We start from the raw sequence: 26,970 nt of genomic DNA, 5'->3' as shown, positions 1-26,970 counted from the left end.
TTTCCGGCAGATGAAACATGTCATCTCACTGTCATTTTTTCGCTGCCTGGCTGTTGCTCCAAATGAGCTGCGATTGCTCCATTAAGGTGACACAATCAACAACGCTACCTCTGTCCAGAGCGACCTGATCCACTTGAGACTCCAACGGAGGCTACTTGTGCACTTCGAAATATTGTTTTTATAAATTTTATAATCTTTAAACGTTTCATAATAAGTTTAACCTGGATTTTACAATAGTTTGTCTAGTATTCCAGTCACATGTATTAGTATTGCTAACTTTCAATCTTACACTATTAATGATTTATTTTTCCGAGTGTAAGACAGCTGCCCTCTCTCCTTCTTTGTCAATTGCTTTGTTTTTCTTTTGATGGTTTTCTTTCTGTTTTTGCAATATTTATTGTTGCTACTGTCACACAGTCGCCGGTGGTTGGCGGTGCAGTGGTGCTGATGGTGCTGCTGCTGTTGGTGGTGCCTTATGTAAGCTCTGAATTCTCTTGGCTCCGCTCTGGACATCCACTTCTTCGGTTGCATTCATCATCGTCATTAGTGTCCAAAAATGAAATGATTGCAAATATCAAAAACGCAACAAAAGAGCACTCCACTTGTCAGTGTAATAAGTGGTCGGTGGGGGTGGTGGATGAGTTTTGGTGCCTGGCTTAGTGGTTGAGAGGAGCAGCGGCAGTGACTCAAGTTGGCATAGACAAAAGACAAGAGTTTTACTTTCGTTTCATGTCAGACCAGGCACACACACAGACACACATTTCACTAAGGGGCTTGCCTCTTGCAATTTTCTTTTTGTAATCTCTGGAAGGGGCGGATTACCTATCCCTTGCACTGTCCATCGCCAGGTGCCACGCCTCCTGCCGCCCAAATGCAGTCACTTTCTGTGGGAGCCGATTGCGCAATAATAAACATATGCACTCTCCTCGAAACCCCCCTCACAATCAGCCCTCCCTTTGATAGCCCTCAGTTGCCACCGTTTAAAGCCGAAAAGTGTTTGGTAATCCAGCGACTAAAACTATCCAAAACCACCAAAGGAGAAAAGTGGAAAAGCGGATGTTAGCCAACGCTAAATTTTTGCAAAAATTGCGAAAACCAAATTCATAGGTTTCCTCAACTTAAGGGGGCTTATTATTAATATCTTAAATATTTACAGCTAAAGACATAATACAATATTGTATTAGGATTTCTACATTTTCCAGCATATTTATATGGAAAAGTTTTCAATATATAAAAAAATATTACTATTTATTTTATCTTGAAATGAATTTTTTATTTAATTTGTCTTTAAAATCCCAATCTTTACATCCAGGAAAAGTACATTGGATTACTTTCCATTATCTAAAATCAAACAAACAGCTCATTAATACCGGCAGCAGCTCGAAATTAATCTTCGCTTTTTCATAATCAAATGCCCATTAAAGATTTGTAGGCCGCAAACTGAACTAGTTTTGTATAGATTTTCGAGCTGAAAAACGGGAAAACAAATGCTTCGAAGTGGAGCACAGTTGTCTATGATTTTGCTGGGGGGTCCCAAAGCCTAAGGTTGATTTGCTAGGTGGGGAAACTGAAAAAAAACTGGAAGGGAATATGCCCCATGGGCAACGGCAGCAGCGACTCAGAACATTAATCTCGGAAGTCTTGGCTGGAAATTAAAAATAATAAAGCACTAAATGGAAAATGAAGCGAGGCTGCGAGGAGGTATGGAATGGACTGGGATGGGTTGGATGGCCATGGAATTGGTTCGGCAGGGAGCAACCTGGCTCAGATGCAGCAATTCGCTCTGCTTGGCTGCGTCCTAGATTCTCCCAGTTCCAGCTATACGTTTTCCCATTTCCCAGCTTTTCCCCGAACTTGTTGGCTGGCTGAGTTGATTTCCTTGTTATGGTCACTCTACACTAACTACTGGCCAGCAGTCACTAGCCACTAGTCACTACTCACTAGCCACTGGTGGGCGTCGTTCGATGAGGAGGCGGAGGAGCCACCAGCACGTGGCTATGTTGCCAGTAATGACACTGAGAAAAGTTCTTAGCAATTTCCAAAATTATCAAAATAAACAAACATATGTGGGTAAAAGTACTATTTACATAAAGAATATTTACATAAAGCACATTAGCATTTCAAAAATTGCAATGAAATAAGGTTTGATTTCTTCTAGAGAACTAGATACAATTTCGGATTAATTTTATTTTCTCAGTGTATTTACAGCTTGTACTTGCTGCTGCCTGGTCAAGCAAGCGGAACAATGAGCGGCTGTGGAGCCGAAGAAGAGGCTTCAAGACCAAGCCCATCGAGCATCCACATCCATATCCCAGCTGCACCACTGCCACCACCATCATCACCACCACCACCAGGCAGGCACTTGCTCCAGCGATTTTCTAATTAAATGTTGCCACAAGCCAAACTGCCTGTTTCATTTTGATGTTAGCTAACCCGCGGGGGAAATGAGATGTTTGGCAAGATCGAACATGGACCAATCCGTGAACTCGAAGCTTTGACATGACCGAACAATTTTAGCTGGCCCCCCAGGCAATCAATGCGACACAAATTCCAAATCATAGTCGTGTGGAATATAAGGCAATCGAATCGAAAAACTGCGAACATGTTAAGGAAAGAGAACAATATTCGTTTAAACATAAGGCTTTATTAAAGCTAATAAAATATATATCTTTAGAAATATGGTAGGAAGTCACTTATACCGACAACAATTTTAGTTTTGTTTTGAATACATTCCAATTTCCCTTAATTTAGCAAATTTGTTTCTCTATTTAACTGTTCTATATGGTTTAAACATGCCCATCTCTACCGATTGCAGCTGGTCTATACTATATGTATCTACTCAATCCACTTCATCTGTTCCATGTTGTAGCACATCAATCGCTTTTTGCCCGGAGCACCATGCCCGTGGTCATCTCCAATTTCCAGATCGTGTGTGGAATGCTCGACTGCACTTTGCTCGCAACCCAATTCGATGTCACATGGCCAATGCCCCACCGCTCCGCATCGCACTTCCATGTTCGATCTTGGCCAGCTCACGATGATCATCATTAGCATAAGTCTGGAGCATTTTTGCATTTGGCCCACATGTGTCACACACATAAGGAGTGCTATGTGTGCGTTGGCCGAACATTATGGAATGGAGAAAAAACTGGGATGCTGCAGTGCATCCCCATGAAGCTGGATTCTGTGCACTGCTCCCATTTTCCTGACCATTTGTCTTACTTTTCGCCGCCGCTTCGTGTGGCATGCAAATGCAGCATTGTGCAACGTTGGACATCCCAGTGTTCAATTTCCGACGTCTATTCCACGTTGAATGTTCACGTCCAGCTTCGGGACCACAAAACCAGCAGGTTACCAAGACCAAATCCATCGAGGAATTCTTCTAAATTGGTTCACTCACACACACATAAGCTCATAGAGTTTGTGGCAGAAAGAATTATGCACTGTAGCGAAATTTCATCGCAGATATTTATCTGAGTTAAGCAAAATGTATTATTTTGAAAGTAACACTTCTCTATTATTAATGATGTAAAAAATAAATAGAATGGAAAAATTTTAAGTTGTATGTTTTTAGTTAATATATATATTTTTTCTTTCTCAAACTAGATTGAAATCTAATCATATGTTAAAGGGCTTAAAATATGTTTTCTTGCCCAGTTTTTCTATTTTTCTTTTCTGATTGCCCCAAAAATAACGAAACGTATAGCGTTATTCTTTGATTTTTTCTTAGTGCTCCGTTACAGTTGCATAACCTGTATTAGTTGTTATTACCGTTTTGGAGATGATGGCCCGAAGAACCGATTGGCTTGTCCATTGATCAGCGGGCCCTGAATTCTGCTGCGGAATGGCGGCGGCGAGGGGGGCTCCGACAGTTGGCAGTTGGCACTTGCCAAAAGCGCAGCAAGTGCTCACGCATGCAACTGCTGTGGCCGCGGCAGCGACGCCGACGGAGACAGCGACAGGTAAACCAGGTAGCTTACAAGCTTACAAGACGCACGGCGCGACGTCTCCAACTTTCAGTTGCTTTCGAGCTGCACAAGGCGACGGTTTAACATTTCGCCGCTTACCGGGTGAAAAAAGAGAGAACGAAACGCGAACAGCGGGCCAGAGAGACTATCTCTAGAGAGAGAGAGAGAGAGCCAGCGAGCGAAAAGTGAAAGACCGAGAAACCAGCGAAGAATTCTTCGAGCGCGATCGCCGACTTCAAATAGCTTCAGTTACCCTGCAGAATTCCAAGCGATCGGTTCATGCAGCGGATTATCGCGTCGCGACTTGCAATCAATATTTACATATATTTTTTTTAAGTTCGGTGCTCTCGTGCAGTGTGATCAACAATTTTTTTTTTGTTTACCGAGTATCGAACCCACACTTCCTGGCATGTCGAGGCAGCAATTGAAACAATCCGAAACTCGTGCCAAGTGCTAAAATTCCAAGGAAGTTGACAAGTGTCGCCAAGGGAATTGCTAAATCCAGCGAAAAAGTATCAAAAACCCAAAACTAATATTTAATTCAATAAATTTAAAAAAAAATTAATAACGGACGGACAGGAGGCGTGAGCGAGACAGCAACAATGCACCGCACGCAGCCGTCGCTGCCGCTGCCTCTGCCGCTGCTGGCGTTGGCGCTGGCTTCGGCGCTGGCTTTTGCGCAGGCGCAGAATATAGGTGAGTGTGTCAAGCGAAAGACGAAAACAAGAAAGAAGTGCTGCGAAAGGTGCCAGAACGACCAGCGGATACCCTGCACAAGTGGGGATATGGGTTCTTTAGGAATACGTCTTGGGAATATTCAAAAGTTTTTCACCTCAAAAGTATCAGGGTTATGGAGGTACATTTCTACACAGAATTGCCTGAGTTCAATATTTTTGAAAAAGAATTCATTTCGCTCTTACAGAACTTCTTTTTAAAAAGCTATCGGAGATTTATTATTGAATTTTAGTTTGTTTTTGTTCTCCATTAGAACGTTTAAAGCTAAAATTATATTATTCACATTTAGAGAGCTCTGGGAAACACCTTCAGCATTCACCTTGACATGTGGGAACATTTGTGAAGTTTAGTTCTTATACAGGCTCATTTGCATAAATTATGAAATCTTAATAAGCTTGGTCTTAACGCTTAAATCATTCTCAAAAATCTTTTGACACGTAGACAATGCCTTTCAACTGAAAAGCATTTAATTTATTTGTACTGCCACTAAATGGATATTATTTATGAGAAGATCTTTACACATCATGATTATCACATTTATTTTGCTTTCCAAATCACAAAGGCTTCTATCGACTAGTTGCGCATGCCCTATTGTATATTGTAGAGTATTTTTTCAAAACCGCACCAGCAACGGCACACGGAGCCAAAGCAAACAAATTTTCTCTCGTTCTCGTTTGTTGTGGATCCCACTTGTTGCTGTCGCTCTGCTTCTTCTTCTTCTTCCCATCTTTCTCCGCCGCCTGTTTCTGTTGTTGTTTTTGCCCATTTTCATCACCCATTTTTTGTTGCACTTTCGTGTGTGAGCGGCGCACCTTTAAAAAGCCAATGCTTTTCTGTTATTTTTTTCACATTTAATTTTTTTTTTTGGTTTGTTTTTGCGCACATTTTTTTCGGCTGATTGTTGCTTTTTTTGATTTCCGGTTCTGGTTCGAAACAAAGGCAACGCTTTATAATTTGTATTATTTTTAATTCGGCTGCCTTCGCGTTTTTTTCCCACGTTAATAAACGGGCGTCCAGGCTGTCAGCCAACTGGACTGTTAGCCATATTCCAGTTCCAGTTCCACACCCAGCCCACTTCTGGGTTCCCGTCTTGTTTTTTTTTTCTGCCTTTAGCACCATCGAGTCAAGTGCTCTCTGCCGCCGGTTAATTGGTTCGTGGGATATGCGACACAAAAAGGGGAGCGTTGGGGGGCGTGCCACTCGTGCATTTGCCAGGAAACGGATGTTTGTTTGGGTCAGCAAACAATCGGCGACGATCGTGGTCAGGCAATCCAAAATGTGGCACACGAAAGACTTAGGCACCAAACTTGCCGCATGCACGTGGCAAGTGCACTCGGCTTAACTACACTGGAGAACTAAATAAAATTCAAGTATATAAATCAATATTTAAATGATAACATAACAATATTAAAACAAAATTCATAAATTGTTCAGTATAGTGGTATAAACAGGTGTAATGTTAAATTCCAACAACTTTTATCTCCACCTTTCTCATTACCCAAATACCAAAGTATCAATAGTTTTTCTGGGTCAAGGAAGAGAAAAACACCTGTCACTGTTTCCCATATTCAATTACCTGTAACATATCGAATTGCAACAAAGAACCTAAATTGAAATGAGGAAATGAGGAGACTTGAAGGCATTAACTTTTACTCAACACTTTTACCACTTAATCACAGACAGAGGCAGAACATACAGAAACTGAAATTAAAAGAAAATTTATGATCTGCGGCAGTCATTCCACAAGAAAAGCGACAACAATTGCAGTTGGCCGACAACAGAGAGAGAGAAAAGGAAAAAAATACAAGCTGAGTTCAGTAAAAATCTGTAATGCTGGGAAAGTTTTATACATACACATCTACTGCTTTCCTTCGTATTGTTGACAATAAGAAAAGTAAAAGTGCCAGCCAGCGATGGCGAATCGCTAGCTGCTGGGCTGATCGAGCATGTGCCCAACATCTAATGGCCAAAATGTAATATGATGAGCAATGGGTATGGGTTTGGATGGATGGAGATGGTTAGATGATTAGATGGTTACATCGGGATGGGCATGGGCATGCATGACCACCAACTCATCATAATCATCATCAGCGGCAGATGCGGAAGCTCGGCGCCTCTTAATTGCCATGCGAAACTCCGAAAGAAAAGACACTCGTACTCATGAGTACGTCCATGTACTCGTACCTTTTGTAACTGGCATGAAGATACCTGAAACGATACCTTTTGCCATCTGCCGATTGCTGCACAATGAACCGCAGCAATTTGTTTGTTTGAAAGGGTGGTGCACGCATGCCTGCCTCCTTTTATATATATTTTTTGTTTGTGGCTTGTGGTCGTCGTTTTTATGTAAGACCTGGGGCTCTTTTCAAACCACAAGGAAGTAGGAAGCTTTTCTGGAAAACCTACCACTGTGCGTGGGACAGCCAGACCTTCGGAGTCCGCAGTTTTCACTTTCAACTGAAATAGTTATTATAATGATGATGATAATGTTGTTTATGCGGGTGACACTGCCTGCCAAATGGTTTCGAGAGTCCAACTTGAGCATGTTCGACTTGAACTAATTACGCAACTTTTTCGACTTCGTTTTTTATTTTTTTATTTTTTTCTGGGACTTTTTTTCCTGGCACGTAGGTGGGCTGAGTATTGCGCAAAAGCTGTCAATGGCCTTGCCAGGTACCCATGCACTCGATATGTAAATCATCACCAAGAGTGACGAGCATTCAAAGCCAGTCGCCAAGCAATGCCAAACAATTGAAAAAGAAACTGAATAAATTCAGTTAACATTTTTGTTGAACAAAATGCCTGGTTCCACAGGAAAATGGGTATTCTCAAATATTATTGCCACTTATTTCATATCGCAAGTAATTCTTGTTTCAGCGTAAAAGGAATTAAACTTACGAATTTCTGGTAAAAACAATTTAGAATTAGTCAGAGTTCATATTAGCTTAACCCTATGTTTGTGTGGTAGACATGCGAAATGTTACACCTAATCTTGGCTAATAAGATGTCTCTCTGGCCAAATGATTTCATACCAAAAACTGGCGAAGAATTGCCATGGCGAGGGAGTGCCTTTGTCATTATGCGAGCTGATCTGATCTCATCGCATCTCATCCCCAGACAGACCATAGATCTCAGTCGTTTGTCTGGATTGTGGCATAAATTTCAATCAGTTGCGAGATGCCATTTAGCTGATTTTTTGTGGGCTGGGCTAAACGCCCCACTACTACCGACGATTCTCAGGCGTGAGCGGTGTCACAGTATCATTTTAATTGCCATAAACATAAATGGCATACTGCAGTTAAATATTTTTCATATATAGTATCTTGATCTCGCCGCGAAATACAGAAAAAGAAACAAAAAAAATAAACAGCACCCGTGGTCTGTGGGCAACTTTCGCGTTTTGTTTGCTGGCTGAGATGGTCGTGTGTGAAATTTTAATGTCGCAGTGAAATGCTCGAAAAGTGAAACTAACGTCTAATAAATAAATGAAATTGTTTGCTATTAGCAGCGCATTTAAATGCCACCAAGAAAGTCGCCGGCGAAAGAGAAACACGCGTTGCACAAACAAAAAATGGAAAAAGAGCTGGATAAAAATGTTGGACAGAATTTATGCGCGTTTTCTTTAATATGTCTTTTTTTCTTCAATTTAATTAATTGTAATATATGTGCGAGTAAGTACAAGTGCAATTGTGCCGTTGTGGCCACTGCAAATTGGCCAGCAACGTGATTCACGACTCACTTGGCAACCACCAATGCCACACCGCCAGTGCAAAGGCAAACAATTGAAATTGTTATTAATAATTGCTTTGTTAATAACTTTAAACGCTGTTGGAGCGGCATTTCTGTTGCTCTGGTGCGTTTCGTCACTGGCCCAAAAAACAGACGGTTGCCATCGAACGCAAAATATATGAAAACGATCGTGAATAGTGATTGATAATTTGACACAGCTGTCGTTAATTACTGATCGATTGCATTGATCGAGGTCTCAAGTGTGAAAAGTTAACCAAGGTGTAGCTAAATGATTTTGGTCTACTTTACAGATCATTTGGAAATGGGTTAAACGAAAGTTTAAAGTTTGATATGTAAAGAAATCAATAGAGAATTAGCCAGTACATGTATTGTACATATTTTTAAATATATAAATTATCCATAATAGCTACCTTTATCGCCAACCGGCAGGCACTGAATTTATTTGTGCATTTCCCCTAAGCCTTTTTAATATTTTAGCCATAACGATAACACTTATAATAACAATGGCCATAACAATAACCATAGATTATGATGGGGCTGGCTACCTAATTGCGGACATCGGACATGGACATGGATGTGGATGTGGATGTGGATGTGGATGTGGATGTGGATGTGGATGCGGCAGGCAACGCGTGGAAATTGCAATTTGCTTAGTTCAATTGTACTTTATGGTTGCTGATGATGTTGCGAGTGTTGCTCATGTTGCTCATGTTGCTAGTTGCATTGGTGTTGCAGTTGCTTTTGTTCCGCTTGCACGCTGAATGGAGAGGCGATGGCGCCATCTTCATCATGATGAAGATGATGATGGTGCCGATGATGGGGGGCAAGTTCATTGACTGCTTCTCCGCTTCTCTGGGCAATCGGAAGTGCAGCATCGGCACAGGCTCAGGATGACTTGGCACTTTTGCAGCTGTGGCCAATCAATAAGAGAGCAGCAGTTGCAGCACCAGCAGCAACAGCAGTTGCAGCAGATACAGTTATGTCTTGTGGCAAGTTGCTACACCTGATTCCGAACCCCAATTCCCCATCTCGATCCCGATCTTTTGATGTCGTAACCAGCCCCGCGACTAGCGGTAAAAATATTCAAATCGAATTCCAACAAATATCGATTTTATTAACCACGCCGCAGAGGCGGCCACAAAAATGTGCGAAGTGAAAATATTTATGACAAAACTTCGGTCTCCCTCCTCTAACATTTTTGGGATTTCTATTCCCTCTGAACCGGCTTTAATTTCCTTTTCGTAATGGGGCCAAGCTTTGATTTGTGGCTGCCCATTTGCATAGAAGAGTTGACAAAAGTCCAAGAAGTACCAGAGAAAGGCCCAGAAAAAAAAAGCACAGCTGAAATTGAAGAAGAACAGCCAACAAATTCTCGGCTTTGTGTTCTCCTTTCTTATGCAAATTGCACTGTAAACTGTTGTTTTTTATTCTATTTCTATTTCTATTACCATTTCCATTTCTTTTTAACTACTTGCCTGCACTGGTGTGTGTGCGTGTTTTTGGAAGCGGTCTGACCAAAAGATTAACCCCAGCGCTTGTCCACTTTTGGTGGCAGACACAGGCCACAAGCCCAAAACAAAACACCAAAAAAAAAGAAATAAAAGGTCCATAAAAGCATAGTGGGGGCAATCTTCGCATAGCATTGAGAACGTTCACAGCCAAAGCAAATTAGGCACAAAACCAAAAGCCGATGCAAAAGCCACAGAAATTAGCAACTGCAATGAGAACGCATCTAAAGTGCACAGTGGGCGCCGGCTAAGTGCCACCGCTCGCCACATTTCCCCACTGGCAATCACTCACTGTGAAGTCTTGACTGTGGCACGAGCTGAAAAGCGGCGATGTTGCTGCTGCTGCTGCTGCAGTTGCTTTTTCTGCTGCTGTGGCTGTTGCTGCTGCAGGTGTTTCGCAGCTGGCAAACACACACACACACACACCCAGCTGGCATTCTATCTTAAACTGCATTTGGGCCGAAGTGACCCAGTTTGCAACCCAGCACAGTGAAACAAATTGGGCATGATTTTTGCTCGCTTTTTTATGGAAAAAAGTGTAGAATATTTTGATAATCGGTTGCACTGGCTGTAACTAACACTTCATATTAGACATTATTATTTTTTTTTTTTTTGGTAAATTTGTAGAACTTTTTAAAATAATATACACATATAATGTAAAGTACAATACAATAATTTTGTTTTGTGCTGCGAGGAGAAGGACAACCGCAACTGGGCTGATGATGTTGCTTCTACGTTTGCACATTGATTTGCTTGCCGGTGCTTGGAATGCGGTCAACTGGCAAACGGCAAAGACGGCTTACAGCTTCCAACTTCCAGCTTCCACCACCTAGCATCCAGTATCCAGTAACTATGGTCTAGAGTCTAGAGTCTAGAGTCCAGTGTTCAGCATTCAGCATCGTCGGTCAATGTCGTCGATCGTCTTTTTGGCTTGCGCCGATGGTCCGCTGACGATTGCCGTTGCTTGGCCTTGCTTTAGAAGCGGCAATCAAGCGTTTCCTTTGCGGCAAAAGTGCCGCAAAATCATATCGAACCTGTTATAAAGCTTCGAGTTAGACCCACCGATCTAGCGATCTTCAGAGGGGGTGTCTTCGGGTGAAAGATGCTGCCTTGCCAACGGAATGGTATGGAATGGATGCTGTCATTGTGCCAACGGAATGGTATGGAATGGATGCTGTCATTGTGGTGAGCAGAAGACAGCCAGCAGCAATTCTTCTGGTTCTTCAACCACTGCCGCCGCTGTTGTTCTTCTTGTTGTTTTACGTAACTGTTTACGCTTGAAATTTATTGTTGCTGTGCGTACCGTTACATAAAAGAGTGGCGGAGGAGGAGGGAAACCATCGCTGGCATGTTTATTTAATACGCTTAGCAGCTCTTAGCCAGCCAACTAGCTCGCAGACGTTCTTTGATGTCTCATTTACTGCGCATGATGGGCAATTTTTATGCGCAATTAATTCCAAAAGGCAAGAACGAACGGCTGGCGAGGAATACCAAAAGCCAAGGGCAGTCCCCCGGACAGAGACACCGAAAAAAAAACCATGGCCTGCTTAATTAAATATTCTTGGGTTTAATAATAGTTTAGGAACTATGATTTTATACAAACCTAATTATACGTTTTGTCATTTGCACATTTACTGAAATGACAAATTTGGTCTTAGAATTGTGCTATACTTCATAAATACTTCTATAATTATTTTTCTGCTGTAAGTGTCAAGCAAGGTGACTTTATAATTTACTTTATTGATGATATATAGCACACAATTTTCGCTTAGTGCTCATCAAGCAATAAGTGCCCAAAAGTCGCCCAAGTGAGATCCTCTGGCGGAAGTTCAAATCAAAAGACTTAGGCAACGAACTTGCAGCTTGCACAAGTCTCGTCTGGCCAGGCGCATCCGACAACAAAAGCAACAATGGCCACATTGCGCAAACCGACTAACTTGCGAAATCTTTTTTCGATGTTCTCCGACTCTCCGAGTGTGTGTCGATTTGTTTGTGTGCGATTTTAACGAGGTTCTACTAATTTGGATTACCAAAAAATAAAGCAAAAACAAGAACAGCAAACAGCAACACCAAAAAGCTTAGCAAACTGGGTCAAGAGAAGCGCGCCGCAAAGGAGAAGAAGCTGCGTGAGAGCCCGGTCCATTCCAGCGCCAATTTATGTAAATCCAAAACCAATCAGCGACCAAAACGCTCTTCCCCCTCGATCATCATCATCATTATATTATGGCCATTATGACGAGGAGTTAACGGTTAGAGCGGCTTTTTTCGACCCGACTCCCGCCGTTTGTGTGAATGGAATGAAAATTTCTTTTCTCCTCATGGTTTATTTTCCATCCGTAGGCAGAGTGTAGGGAAAACCTCGGCTATCGCAATTGGGCCATCGGGTACTAGCACTTGCACTTTCCGCCCAAAAAAACACGGCAAGATCTTAACATCGAGATCAGCAGATATAGAGTAATCGACGAAGCGTAGGCGCTTGGCAATCAGCGCATGACGTCCCAGAACTGCACTCACTGCAGAAAACCTTTTTCGGGGAACTAAGATCTGGAATCTTTAGTTTTTCATTTAGACATTTTCTCGTTTTTCTCGTCAGTTTCTCACTTACAGAGAGCCGAGACTAATTAGCGCTTGGGTCAAGAGCCGTCCCCAAATGAGCTGGCCAAATAAGACGGGCAGAAACAATAGGTAGTGCCCACTCCCCAGTTACGAATTCCTTCAGGTGCGGACTTGCATTTAAAATGAAATTAGCCGACATACGCAAATTACAGACTGCAGACTGAATATGATGGAAGATGGAAACTGAAGACTGGAAAATGAAGAATGGATAATGGGGAATGCAGGTTGGGCCTGGGAGCGAACCATAAGACCATGAGGCCTAAGTGGGGGTCACCATTAGCCATTGGAGTGCAACTTTCTACGCAGCGATTGCAGGTTCAGCTGCACTATAAGCTGCACTTTAATCCACTGAATCGCATTAATTGAGGGCTCCACTCAAGCGGAAATCGTGGACCATTCACACTTGCCACTCCGATTTAAAACTCGTCTCTTGCTTGTAAATAAGTCGAAATAGGCGATGACTGATTCAATGGTATGACATAAAAGTTATAATCTTTTCCCAAACCAAAACTAATTCATTTGCATTTAGCTCTTTTCAATTGAGATCTAAATTGATATTTTATCAAAGAAAATTTCTAAGCAGCGTATCATATTTCTTAATGAACGAAGTATTTTATTAAAATAATATTCGATAAAAACGATAATGAACTCTAGAATTAAGGTTTGGTCCAGATAAACACATAATTTCTTATAAGCATGGTTCTTTTTAATCTTCAAGCATTTTAGACTTATACAATTGATTTTTCTATTTGAGAATTATTAGTTTTCTTATGATTATAATTTTTTAACTGCCACCTTAAATGTGAAAAAATGTTTCCTTTCCCGAGACCGCAGCAACCAAAAATTAATTCCCGCTTTCGTTTTTTTTTTTACCCATGCTTTTCTTACCTCCGCTGCTATTCAATCATATTTCTTTTCATTCAATTCTCTTTAATTTTTTGTATGATTTTTTTTTTTTTTTGGTGAACTGTGCAAATAACAATTTCGATTTTGGTGCTACACCGCACCACATTTTACTAGCAAAAAAAATAAAACGAGAAAAGCAAAGGCAATGGCAATCAAAGAAAAGGCGTTGATGGGTAATTTGTTACAAGAGCAACAACGGACCATGTCCGAAACTAGTTGGAAATTATAACGGTTATTATGATTATAATGATTATTAGATGATTTAGATCCGCGCACAATGAATATTCCAACTTCCATAATGTTGGATGTTGCTGGTTGGTGGAGTTGCTGCTGCTGCGGCTGCTGCTGCTGTAGTTGCTTGTTTAACAAATTGCTGCTGTTGTTTTGTCAATGGTAGCGTGCTTTTTTTTGTTGTTGCTGTGTGGAGCTTATGTATATGTATGGAGTATGGGTATCACTTTCACTAAGTTCGCGCACATAGAAAGCAAATGAAAGCAACGCAAACGGCAATGGCAACAAGTTGCTGTCTGTCTGCCTTTGCACTTTAAGGTATTGGCTCCCACTAGCAGCTAGCTCTATAAAAAAAAAACACAGAGCGGGAAAAACGGGCCCAGAAAAACCAAAGTACAGATGCCAAAAAAAACAAAAAAAATTGTATAGTGCCGAAGACTTGGAGCCGCATTGTCATGCATGGTCGACTGGGCAACCTTTGGTTTGGTTTGGTTTCTTTCTCGGTTTTCGACGCACAGCGTGGGAGTCGTCATTAAGTTTGAAGTTGGGGGAACTGTTGCTTGGACTGGCTTTAACTGAAACTGAAACCGAATCTGAGCCGAAATTGAAAATGCCTCATGAACTTGATTTCTTAATTTGCGTTTGCCCTGCATGACAAATGACTCGCCTAAAAGTTGCCTTTTGTTAATTTCAATTTGCCCGAACTAATTTGATTTGTGTTGCTCTCTTCAGTGGGGGGTATTACATTTAATACACACTTTATGGCTGAGTTGGAGTGGCTAAAAACTAAGCGTTTGGATGAGTTGTTGGCTAAGAAGAAACCGTTATGATGAAATTGCACTGGCATTGGCATCGGTGCATCGAGATTGTATAAGAAGCTGCTGTTGCTGCAGCAATTGGCTGCAATGTGTAGCAACAACTGGGCAAGACGTGTTTTTTTTATCATTCATCCCCTTTTTTATACCCATTACTCGCAGAGTGAAGGGTATCCTACGTCCGTGGAAAAGTATATAACGAATAGAATGAGGTGTAAGTTAGTATAGTCAATGGGTTTGGTTTGATTTATGGTTACTTTGCTACTTGCGGAGCAGGTGGTATCAAATAGTCGAGACACCAAACTATAGCGCTCTCTATGGTTTTTTATGCTGCTGCAGCTGCTTGGAAAGTTGCACTGCTGCTTGTTGGCTGTTGGTCAAATGATGTTGCAGTTATTCGACCATTTATGGCATGAATCGCCGCCTGACTGACTGCCTTTTTGACTGGCCACAGTGTTCCCACTTCGCCGATTATGCAAAGTCGCACTTGGTAAGAAGAACAATTTTAGCAGCTAGCATTCGGTGGGGATGAATCAAACTCATGACATTGGATTGGATAGTCAGATAGCTGGATAGCCTGGGAACTGCTCAATTGAATAACTAATCATGCTGCAGCAGCCAGCAACACATTTGATTATTGCACACGGCTGGCTCGCATTTTTGCATAGATACTCAGATACTCGTACAAAAGCGGCAGCTACAACTAAATTGATGTCTGTTTTTCCTGATGTTTTATTTTTTTTTTATGTTGTTGTGGCCATTTTCTCACGCTTTGCATTGACAACAACTACAGAGGCAACAGCAACTGCAGTCGAGAACATTTTGCAATCTGCGAATGCCAGAGATTTTTCGCTTGGCGTCGATTCGAGTGACCAAAGTGGAACGGAACTTGCTTAATTGTCAATCAAGTGGTGGGGAAAATGGAAAATTCCTCCGACAAAGCGGCAAAAGATATAACACGTAATAATTGGAAATGTTTTAGATTCATTGATTGGAAATTAAATCGAATCATAACGAGTCATTATAATGAAACATAGAAGGCAAATCTTTGCAAGATAATGCTTTACGGGATCAGTTTCTTATTAATGTTTAACCAAATAATAATGCTTACTAATAATAATAAGGCTATAATATCAAATGATATATATTTTCCTACACTCCAAAAATCTGTATTTCGATTTGCAAAATTTAACTGAAATAAAACAAAATCACAACAGTGAATCGCTTATACTTAACGATTATACAAGCAATATTTAATCTGTTAATTCAATTAAACCCATAAACCCATTCAACCAATTCTTGGCTTTCTCCTTTTGTCTAAATTCAATTAAATAATATTCAATCATTCCCGCCACTCTAGAATCTTAGAATCAATATTATCTCATGCCAGCCGTTCGACTTAATCAACATTTAATCGAGAACCTTAGTGGGGCATTAATTTGATAAATGATGCGGGGAATATCCATACCTTAGCAAATCTATTCGCTGAGAACCGCATCGAAACCTTATTGGGAAATCAATCAAAAATGATTTGCTCGCTTAGGGGCAGTGCAGTGCAGTGGAGACTCGGTGATGAGAACTGTTGCGGCAATCGAAGAAGCTGAGGAATACGTGTAATTGATGGCCATATAATCTAATAATAATTTCTTCTACCTTGCAGATGCCGGTTGCAGTTTCCCGGGATCGCCGGCGCACAGCAGCGTCGTCTTCTCGAATGCGAATCTCACCCAGGGCACGGTGGCCTCCTACAGCTGCGAGCGCGGATTCGAGCTTCTGGGACCGGCGCGTCGTGTCTGCGACAAGGGGCAGTGGGTGCCCGAGGGCATTCCGTTCTGCGGTAAGCAAGAAATACAAACAAGCACTCACAAATCCAAACAGCCAAACAAAAGACTGCGGACACGAACTTGCCGTTGCCGTTCGTCAACTCAATTAGCGCCTCGGAGGCGACTTCGATTCCAAATCGGACGTGGCCGCAAACTGGGAACTACTTTCACCGCCACAAAGTTGGAAGCGTTCTCAAAATATCGTAACACAGAAAGAAATGATATTATTTGTAGATAAAGAGGCTAGTTAAATATAAATAGGCATTTCAACAGGCACTATTTTAACCAAAATTTTTTGAGCAAAATTAAAAACTTTTTCCAGATTAAATTTCCTTAATTAAAGTTAAAACAATTTAATTCAAACTCGATTTTCTTTGTATGTACATATGTACATATGCTGGCCGCTGTGAAAGAGAGCACATGGCATTCCAATTGAATGCAAAGTTGTTAACCGAAAGCGAAACATGATTAACAAAACGCGCAAAATTGGGCTAAAATCCAATGCGTGTGATTGTGTGTGTGAAGAAAGACTGGCCAGCGAAGAGAGAAGCCGCGAGGTGGGGGAAGAATTCAACAATTGCCTCGCTCGATCAGATTGACCCACTTTTGTGACTTTGAACGTAGAAAAGCCAACGGACACGAACAAATAAAAGGGTAAAACGTGTCGGGCACGAAAATAAATAAATGTTCTAAGTGAATTCACCACCAGACATGCACTTCCGTGGGCCGAATAAAAAAACGGAACCCGAATTGATTGACACAACGAGAGCGGCGGCAAATGGATTGCTAGTCAATGAATGAAGGCATTTGTTGAATGAATCGATCGATTTGGGGGGCGTGAAATAATTCTTGGTAAAAAGGCGGGCCTTTAACGATCCATCAAAATTTCAACGGGCTCTTTGTTGCTAGAGATCTCAACGATAAGTCGATCAATCTGAGGCAGTAGTAGGTGTTGATACGCGTTGATAATGCCTGGGAAAATCAGGGGATTTTATTGGTTTGTATAATCACACAATTTCAAAGTAAATTAAAGCGTAATTAAAATACATATTTTCATTAGAAAGCGATCCATAGAATTCATACATCGAAAGTAAAATCAAATGAACGATATTTCACGCTAAAATTTGTGATTTCACTTTGATTGACCCAATTTGATTTTAATTCCGCCACTTTGTGTGAGTCGATTAATATTCCCTTAAAATTCTTTGACACGAGGTCGAGTAAATCGTGAGATCTATAGACCCATAGCTGCTGTATCTGACCCCCAAATCCCCCGCTGCGTTGGCTGATTGCAAGTTTATGACGCTGTTACAGAAAAAGGAAAACAAAGCCGCGATCGCCCGAACTTAAAATCGGCTTTTCCCTGATCATCTGTGGATCTGTGGGCCTGGTTTTGTAATTCGAATTTTGATCCGATGTGACTCAGCAGGCAGGCAGCTAGACAGGCGATAGGAAATTAATTAAATGAAATTAAAAGGCATTTGTCACACCGGCAAACACCTGCTGGCTGGCTACACAGAGCGAAATTGGGCGGTGGCTTGGTCCAAGTTAGAAAGCAGTCGTCGCAAAAAACAGTTTCCAAGCCGTTGGATCCAAAACCAAACCCGTCTTATCCGACAGATGCATCTGATTAATGAATCCCAATGCCGCAGAAGTGCGTGGCGAGCGATGTAATTAAGCCCGGCCAGGTGAGCAAGTAAAAGTTGAGCCGACATTAAATTTCACTTTTGCTTTTTGGCCAGCGCATAAAAATCTCCAGGTCCGTAAAACAAAGTCAAGATAACTAAAAAAAAAAAAAGACAATGGGCCCGGGCCAGAAGAACGAAGGTCTCTTGACAAATTCGTCAGGCAGAACATTGTTAGATTTTTTTTTTTTTGGACTTTTCGAGTTGTTATTGTTTTGTCTTCACTCGTTTTGGCCACAAACCGTGTCAGGGCCCGCGGCCAATTAGCCGGGCCTTGGGCCCACTCTGGGAACTCTGGCCCTCGGACCAACTGAATCCAAGACCCACTCCAACTGGCTAGCAAATCGCTTGAAAAGCGGACCAAGACTGATATCTTCATCGCCGCAATGCGCCTTGAATTCCCAAATAATTACCAATGACCCCTATCTTAATATTTGCTCATCAACAACGCAGTTAGCATAAATTATCATTGGTTCTACATAGGATCATGGCTAATTATATTACATTTTGAAATCACAAGCATTTGAGAGAAAGAACTTCAATTAGTTATTAAGGTTTAGTTTTAATACTATATTTTGAGAAAGCACCTAAGAACTTATTCCTACAAAAAAGTGACACAGAACATCATATCTACATCCTAACATTATGACTTTATGACTTATCAATTAATTTGACATTCTACTTACAGTTTTGAACGTTGCCGCTGGCAAGGCGCCCATGCAGATCTCCACTGATGGCGCCGGTGCTCCACAAAAGGCCATCGATGGCTCCACATCCGCCTTCTTCACGCCGGAGACCTGCTCGCTGACCAAGGCGGAGCGATCGCCCTGGTGGTATGTGAACCTCCTGGAACCCTACATGGTGCAACTGGTGCGCCTGGACTTTGGAAAATCCTGTTGCGGTAAGTTTAGATCCAAGTATCCTATAAATAAGCATGTGTGTATAATCAGGAAATTGAATAACTAAAAATCGAAAAAAATAGTAAAAATCTGCTGACTGCATATTTGTAGGAAACTTAATGTAGCTTTATCTTACTCCCCTCACTATCTTGGCCAAAAAAAAATCCAAATAAAAATGGAAAGTGAATGAATGCTGCACACTTTGTTCCCTTTTTCGGTTGCCACAATATATGGCAACTTTGGTAGACAGAAAATTAACGAGTAAATGGCGCTTAGCCCGTGGTAATCCTCCAGCAAATTGATTAAATTGGGCAAGTTTTTCGCTTTTATTCAAACCGCAGTCGACCATTATCGCGACGGCCCAACCCTAAACCTGTCGCAAGCATATAGTAAATATATATACATGGCGATACAGTCGAATAATAGACCTGCTTGGACCACATTCTGTGGACGAAACTCTCTTGCCCGACGGACAGTTCAATGCCCCGCTTTTCCCAGGCTGCCAGTCAGCCAGTCTATAAGTCTGCCCAGGCTACCACCAGGTTTTCGAGCACCTCTCCAGCTTCACTGGCTGAAATGGCAAATGCTGCACGATCTTCTTCCCCAAACAGCGTCTTTGTTTTAAGTGAAAAAAAGGGTTGCCGAAACAGCAACGGCGGCAAAAGCAAACAACTGCCAGCCAGTTTTCCCTAATGCTTTCACTTGCCAGCAACCTGAAGTCCCCCATCTCCATCCCCATCTCCAACTTCATCTTCATCCTCGCCTCCATCTCCATCTCCTCGAATCTTTGGCTGGTTATGTGATTTTCGTGCGGCTCTGGCGACGACAGCGAAGACTTCGACTGCGACTTTGACTCGGACTCGGTTTACTAGCTGAAAAAAACCCAAGAAACCCAGACCCAGTGAGTCAGTGCGGCCCGAAATTTATGATTACTTTCACTTGGCTGACTATGAGGCAGAGTCGTCTGCAGCTTTCAGCAAAACCAAACCGAACCGAGCTCAACTGAACTGAACTGAACCCGCCTGACCCGCTGACAGACAAAGCCAAAGCCCAAATGGTGACAACAGGAATACCAATAGAAATAGCTGAGAAACTAGGCAGCGCCTAATTAATGGTATATAAACTTGTATATCACAAGTGATTACCTAATCAAAGGTCTATTGCTTATAGAATCAAATGAAAATAAACATTTTGTTGAAAATGAATGTGAGACAGTAGTTTGGTCCATTATTTTCTTGGTTTTGGCTAAATTCATATTTTTTGCGGAAAATAAAAACATGAAATGCTCGCACATCTAAAGTAATTACTTCCTTCTAACATTTCCTTTTGCATTCCTGATGTTTTTCCAGAATTAAAAATTTAACAAAATTTTGCATTTTTTATAATTTTTTGCGAAAAACGGCCAAAATTTAATAATTTTATCTGTAAATGCCACTCGATTGCAAATTCTCTTACGAGTTCAACAAGGTGAAACATTCCACATTTGGACCAATATTTTCTTATTTTTGGCCAAAAGGCAGATTATTTTTTAAGGAGAATCAGAATGTGAATTCTAATTTAAAAATGTATGTTTAAAGTTAAAACATTTTTGACCAGCAACCTTAATAACATTTATTGCCACATGCTCCCATTGCAGGCAATAAACCCGCCACAATTGTGGTGCGAGTGGGCAACAACCGACCGGACTTGGGCACAAATCCGATCTGCAACCGATTCACGGGCCTCCTGGAGGCCGGACAGCCGCTCTTCCTGCCCTGCAATCCCCCGATGCCGGGAGCCTTCGTTAGTGTCCACCTGGAGAATAGCACACCCAATCCGCTGTCCATTTGCGAGGCGTTCGTCTACACGGACCAGGCGCTGCCCATCGAGCGGTGTCCCACCTTCCGCGATCAGCCGCCTGGAGCCCTGGCCTCGTACAATGGCAAGTGCTACATCTTCTACAACCGCCAGCCGCTGAACTTCCTGGACGCACTGTCCTTCTGCCGATCCCGTGGCGGTACACTGATCAGTGAGAGCAATCCGGCGCTGCAGGGATTCATCAGTTGGGAGCTGTGGCGACGTCATCGCAGTGACGTCAGTTCGCAGTACTGGATGGGAGCGGTACGCGATGGCAGCGATCGCAGCAGCTGGAAATGGGTGAATGGCGACGAGCTGACCGTCTCCTTCTGGAGTCATCCCGGCGGCGATGAGGATTGTGCCCGATTTGATGGCTCCAAGGGCTGGCTCTGGAGCGATACCAACTGCAACACGCTGCTGAACTTCATCTGTCAGCACCAACCGAAGACCTGTGGACGACCGGAGCAACCGCCCAATTCCACGATGGTGGCCCTGAACGGATTCGAGGTGGGCGCCCAGATCAAGTACAGCTGCGATGCTAATCACCTGCTGGTGGGTCCCGCCACGAGGACCTGCCTGGAGACTGGATTCTACAATGAGTTCCCGCCAGTGTGCAAGTGTATGTATTAATACTCCGTTGAGAAACAACTTCACATAGGAATCTCTCTGATGGTATGGTAATTAATATCTAATCCTACTCTAGACATCGAATGTGGTCTGCCGGCCAGCATTGCCCATGGTTCCTACGCCCTGCTGAACAACACGGTTGGCTACTTGAGCCTGGTGAAGTATTCGTGCGAGGAGGGTTACGAGATGATAGGACGAGCTCTGCTCACCTGCGACTTTGATGAGCGCTGGAATGGACCTCCACCACGTTGTGAGAGTGAGTAGACATAAATATATAACTCAATCGATAGAGATCCCTAATCCCAATGATTCTCTTACCATTTTCTAGTTGTGGAGTGCGACACTCTGCCTGGCAACTACTACAGCACCATTATCAACGCTCCCAATGGCACTTACTACGGCTCCAAGGCGGAGATCAGTTGTCCACCCGGATACCGCATGGAAGGACCCCGAGTGCTTACCTGCCTGGCCAGTGGTCAATGGAGCAGTGCCCTGCCGCGTTGCATCAAACTGGAGCCATCCACTCAGCCCACTGCCGCGTCCACCATTCCGGTGCCCTCGTCCGTGGCCACGCCACCACCGTTCCGCCCCAAGGTGGTCAGCTCGACCACCAGCCGCACCCCTTACCGCCCAGCAGTTTCCACAGCGAGCAGTGGCATCGGCGGCAGCTCCACCAGCACTGTGGGCACGTATCCCAGTCTCAGTCCCACGCAGGTGGAGATCAACGGCGAATGTGAGTAGAGCAACGAATTAAATCTCATGTTCCAGGGTCTTATGTTAGTTATCTCTTGGAGAGATTCGTAGAGCCTTTTTACTTCTAATTTGTATGCAACTTATTCCTAATTTCATCACCTTTAACCTTTAATCCTCAGCTGAATCCGAGGAGGAAATCAATGTGCCTCCAGTGCCTGGCACCGTTCGCGAGGAGTTCCCACCACGACGCACTGTTCGTCCAGTGCTCATTCCGAAGAAACCGAACAGCACACCGGCTGCCATGCCGCCCACCACCCACCAGGTGCCACCGCAACCACCGTCCACCTACGCACCCACACCACCGCGCAGCTCGCGACCAAGTGGTGCTCCGAATAGCGCCGGCGGAGTGGAGACCACCACGCGGAACACACAGCAGATCATCGCCAACTCGCATCCACAAGACAACGAGATCCCCGACAGCGTCAACATCCAACAGAACCAGTCGCCCAATGTCAACGTGCCCTTCGCCGTCGATAATCCCGACCGCAAGGAGACCAAGGAGGTCAAACTCAATCTGGGCGCCATCGTTGCTCTGGGCGCTTTTGGTGGCTTCGTCTTCCTGGCCGCCGTCATCACCACGATCGTGATCCTTGTGCGAAGGTGAGTCCACCAGCCGGGTAAACGGGCACAGAAAAATGGGAGCAGATATGGGATCAGTGATCAGTCCGATATGTTCGGGGTCAATTTGGTTAGGTTTTCCACAGATAATCAAGGCGATGATTTGCTATCCAACATTTAGTCGTTTTAATATATTACAACTTTAATAGGCTTTAATAGGGATACATTTAATTCAAATTATAATGGTAATGCAACTAATTGGATAAACTTAAAGAATTTTCGATTTAAGTTTATATAAACACTTATGATTTTCACTCATATAATTTTTAATAGCAAAACATATTTTCTAAATCAATGAAAACATTTAAATGTAATTTTTTCAAATATCTTGTAATATCTTCCAAATGCAATACTGTGGCCAAACTATACCAGTAAATCTAATTCGATTTTAATCTTTGTTAAGTATGCTTAAATTGTCACAGTAACGGAATTTGTAATAAGATCAGATTGACCGTGATTTCATATCAATAATTATGTTGTGTGTGGAGGAAAGTCGATGTCGTTGTCGGGGTCACCACCTGCCCAGCCACCCCCTGTCCCTTTCACGTCCTCTGTATGTCTCTTTCTCTCTCTCTCGATCTGTCTGCCTCGCTCCCTCTAGTTCACAAACGATGTCTCCGTCTCGCTCTTCATGTCACAACCTCTCTCTTTCGTCGCTGAGCGCCCCCCAAATTTTGGATGGTTTTATTTTGATTTCAGTAATCCCCGGAGTTTTGAATCTATCTCTCTGTGAAAACCTCAACACTCACACACACACCTGTACAGAAAAAAGAGAGTCTCTCACGCACACGCACACACCTGAACATCGAACGCTTTCTCTTTCTCGTTGTACAACTCTCTTTTTTCGTTTTTGCTTCTCCCACTCTCTGTCTTTTGGCAAAACCATTCGTCAGCACCCCGAACAGCCAACGGCGGCACCTAGCCAAACACTTAACCGCTTACCAACATCATCATGCTCATCATCACCACCACCAGCAGATCCAGCAGGAATTCCACCACCGCAACCACCAGCAGCAGCAGGAGCAGCACCACCAGAACCACACACGCCAGCAGCAACAGAAGTACCACCAACAACAGGAGCAACTGCATCAGAGCCACCGTCAAAAGAAGCAGCCATCGCAATCGAAGAAAAGCCAGGGGGGAATCGGAATTGGGATCGGGATCGGGATACCGCGACCGAGTCGATTGCCCAGCTATGCCACGGCGACGGCCACCAGTGCCACCAGCTACGCATCCACCGCCCAATTAACCCAGAGTCACCTCTTTCCCGACGGCGGTGGCTATGGGAGCGTGGGATCGAGCAGTGCTGGTGGTCTGGTCCATGCGCCATCCATGTGGTACAGCGTACTGGCACTGCCCTTCGATGATCAAAAGCTGGGTCGCCGGGAGTTCAGCAGCTATGGACGCGGATATCGTGCCCGGGCTGGACTCTTCAGCAACTCCCATATGTAGAGCAGCCGAATGAAAAGCAAAGCGACAGGAAATACCAATGGAAAACCGATGGAAAACCAAGCCAAAGAGACCTGCTACTACCTGGAAAAACCACTTAAAGCTAAAAAAAACGTGCCAAAGATGCAAGACAAAAAAACGAATTAAAAATAATTAAGAGCAAGAACAAACAAAGCGGCCATATGCACAAATGTAAGCAGCCCAAAAATCAATCAATCAATCAGTCAACAACAACACCACACGAAACAACAACAATCAATCAGTCAGTCAATCAAACAAGCAACACTGAAACAAACACCAACAAACAAAATACTGAAAGCTGCGAATGCTGTGGGCTGTGAAGCGATAATCCTACTCCTTGCTGTTGCACCTCCATCAATCAATCAGTCAATCAATCAATGCATCTATCACCCACCAACAAGACTCTCTTCCACACACACACACACAGAAACACTGCACGCCTGGTTCGCTGTCTCTGTCTTTTTTTGCCTGCCTGCCTGTCTCTTTCTCTAGCCCTCCATCTGTCTCTCTCCAATCATATCTATCCGTCTCTGTCTCTGTGTGCGTATTTCTCCGTGTCTAACCCTCTTTTTGGCCTGATTTTGTGACTAACCCAACACTGTTTCGTCCTGGCATTCAGTATTATTACTATTTATTTAGAAATATCAACTGATGAATGTAATTTCTCGTATAATCCCCAGAAACCGAACCACGCAACACTATCGCCATCGCGCCTCGCCCGACTGCAACACTGTGGCCAGCTTCGATAGCTCCACCTCCGGATCCCGCAATGGACTCAACAGGTGGGTCCAAAACAGCTTCATAACTCTAAAAACAAATATTAATATATGATCTTAAGATCAGCGTTTATAGTTGATGTGCCGTTGAATCAATATATAGTTTAATAATATTAAAAATTCTCATTCGTAGGTACTACCGCCAAGCTTGGGAGAACCTGCACGAGTCCGCCTCGAAGAACAGCTCGCACAACGCCCTGCGCCGCAAGGAGACCCTCGATCCACCGAGCATGACCCGTTCCCGCGACAATTTGCGCGACAATATGCAGCGATCCCGCGAAAATCTCGACAGGTTAGTCATTCACCTTTGGTCATTGAGTGGAGGAACTATTAGATACCCAAATGGAGTTCAATTCTAATCAGTTGCATTCCCCGAAACAGATGCGGCAGGGACAACTACGGCATGCGGGATGACTCCGAGATGGTGGTGTCCTCGGTGGTGTCGGATGTGTGCCTGAAGGGCGAGAAGAAGCGCCATCACCATCATCACCACAAGAGCAGCTCCCGCAACGGCGACTACCGCGATCGGGATCACTCCTCCGGCAGACGCGAGCACCACCGACATAGCGGTGGTGGCGGTGGCGGCGGAGGCGGTGGTGGCGGCCACTATTGACCAACCATGGTCATCACCATCAACGTGGAGCGGCAGTAGCCAAACGAACGATAGTGGCCAGCAGCAGTCGGCGTAGAAATCGGATTCGGATTCGGACTTGGATTTGGATTTTGATTTGGACTCGGGTTCTTGGTTTTGGATTTGGATTCAGATTCGAAAATCGCGATCTGAGAACTGCAATGCGAGCGCAACAACGAAACGTTTTTTGTTTAATTTTAGCAACAGTTTTTTTTCGCGCATTAGTTATGTAAGCCACAGATGAAGAAAACAAGGGTTCGGAAAATGAAAGGAGAAAACTTTTCTGTTTATAGTAAAAAAGAGAGAAATGTTAAAACATCAGCGCAAGAGATCATTTAACTTGCAAGTCAGTACTTAGCTATATAATCGTATGCGATGTTTATTTTTTGGGTTAAAACTCAGAAATCTCCGGAGACTTTAAAACCTTTGGTTAATGAAATATCCATTTGAGAACTTTTAGGAAACAAAATTACAAAATCTATACTCAAAACCCTGAATCTCCGCTTGAAAATTTGCTTAAATGTTTACCAAAACTATATGGTTTTTAAAGTCCCAGAGTTTCGGGGACGACCCCATATATAAGTATATATGCACTCGTGCTAAGATTTGGTCCGAACTCGTATAATTTATTCGCAAAGCTTTCGTAAGGTTCTTAGTTAAATTTTCTCTATGAATTAGTTGTATGTAAAGGCGTGAAAAAAGGGCAAAAAGGCGAGGCGTAGTAATTAGTTGCAAGGCACCAGTCCACCCACATCCACACCCCCCGAAGGTCACTCCACCCCCTTTCCCCTTCACCCAGCAAGCAGATCACACAGCTGCAGCCAAATTATGTGCAACTTGGTTTCGTTTGAGGTCTCAAGCCCAATCGACTTGCTCATAGTCGCAAATTAGTTACGTAAACACTTACACTAGATAGAACTACCCATCCATTCCTCAAGAAAAATCCAAAAAAAAAAAATTCAAAAACAAATCACAAATTTCCAATCGGCAGCAGCAGCAACAGCAAATAATATCGTAGTACGCGTGCCACACCGTTATACACCACACAGTTTATAAAAATCTGCACAGGATCGAAAGAGTATATTTATTATTATCCCCAATTCACCAAGCTACACCATTTCATTATGTTTTTGTACCTATCCATTATATATCGCCCTGTATTTGTATTTCCAGAGTCTTGTAATTTGTAGATTTTGTTTTCGCGTGTGTATCGTCGAGCTAAAATGTCGCTCAGTATGCAATATTATTTGAATTTTGTGCATTATTTCCAATGTAAATAATAATAATTTATTTCATAAATAAAACAATGAATATTTTTACTAA

General features: G+C 43.0%; 1 protein-coding gene across 3 annotated transcripts; it reads left to right on the top strand.

Annotated features, from left to right (window-relative positions):
• Nucleotides 1–4,021: 4,021 nt before the first annotated feature.
• On the top strand, nt 4,022–26,657 carry LOC6619599. Of its 3 annotated transcripts, XM_032725508.1 has the most exons (11): nt 4,023–4,664; nt 16,190–16,366; nt 18,726–18,938; nt 20,573–21,391; nt 21,476–21,655; nt 21,728–22,132; nt 22,272–22,752; nt 23,664–24,218; nt 24,921–25,022; nt 25,150–25,308; nt 25,398–26,657. In XM_032725508.1, the coding sequence occupies exons 1-11, from the start codon at nt 4,571–4,573 to the stop codon at nt 25,627–25,629; spliced, it is 3,417 nt and encodes a 1,138-aa protein (XP_032581399.1). In that variant the 5' UTR covers nt 4,023–4,570; the 3' UTR covers nt 25,630–26,657. The 3 variants fall into 3 exon arrangements, 2 of the variants coding, with proteins under 2 accessions (XP_032581399.1, XP_032581398.1); XM_032725507.1 differs by lacking the exon at nt 23,664–24,218 and having other exon boundaries at nt 4,028–4,664; XR_004362528.1 differs by lacking the exons at nt 25,150–25,308; nt 25,398–26,657 and having other exon boundaries at nt 4,022–4,664; nt 23,664–24,411; nt 24,921–24,998.
• Nucleotides 26,658–26,970: the final 313 nt, after the last annotated feature.

The sequence above is a fragment of the Drosophila sechellia genome, chromosome X (assembly GCF_004382195.2).
Source record: "Drosophila sechellia strain sech25 chromosome X, ASM438219v1, whole genome shotgun sequence".
Classification (NCBI taxonomy): domain Eukaryota; kingdom Metazoa; phylum Arthropoda; class Insecta; order Diptera; family Drosophilidae; genus Drosophila; species Drosophila sechellia.
The sequence above is the reverse complement of the archived record's forward strand: the minus strand, read 5'-3'. Positions and strand labels throughout refer to the sequence as shown.

Coding starts and splice junctions, on each gene's coding strand:
- LOC6619599 (XM_032725508.1), top strand. CDS start 4,571: ATGCACCGCACGCAGCCGTCGCTGCCGCTGCCTCTGCCGCTGCTGGCG. Junction 18,939..20,572: donor CTTTGGAAAATCCTGTTGCG/GTAAGTTTAGAT, acceptor CTCCCATTGCAG/GCAATAAACCCGCCACAATT. Junction 24,219..24,920: donor CTCTTCAGCAACTCCCATAT/GTAGAGCAGCCG, acceptor TATAATCCCCAG/AAACCGAACCACGCAACACT.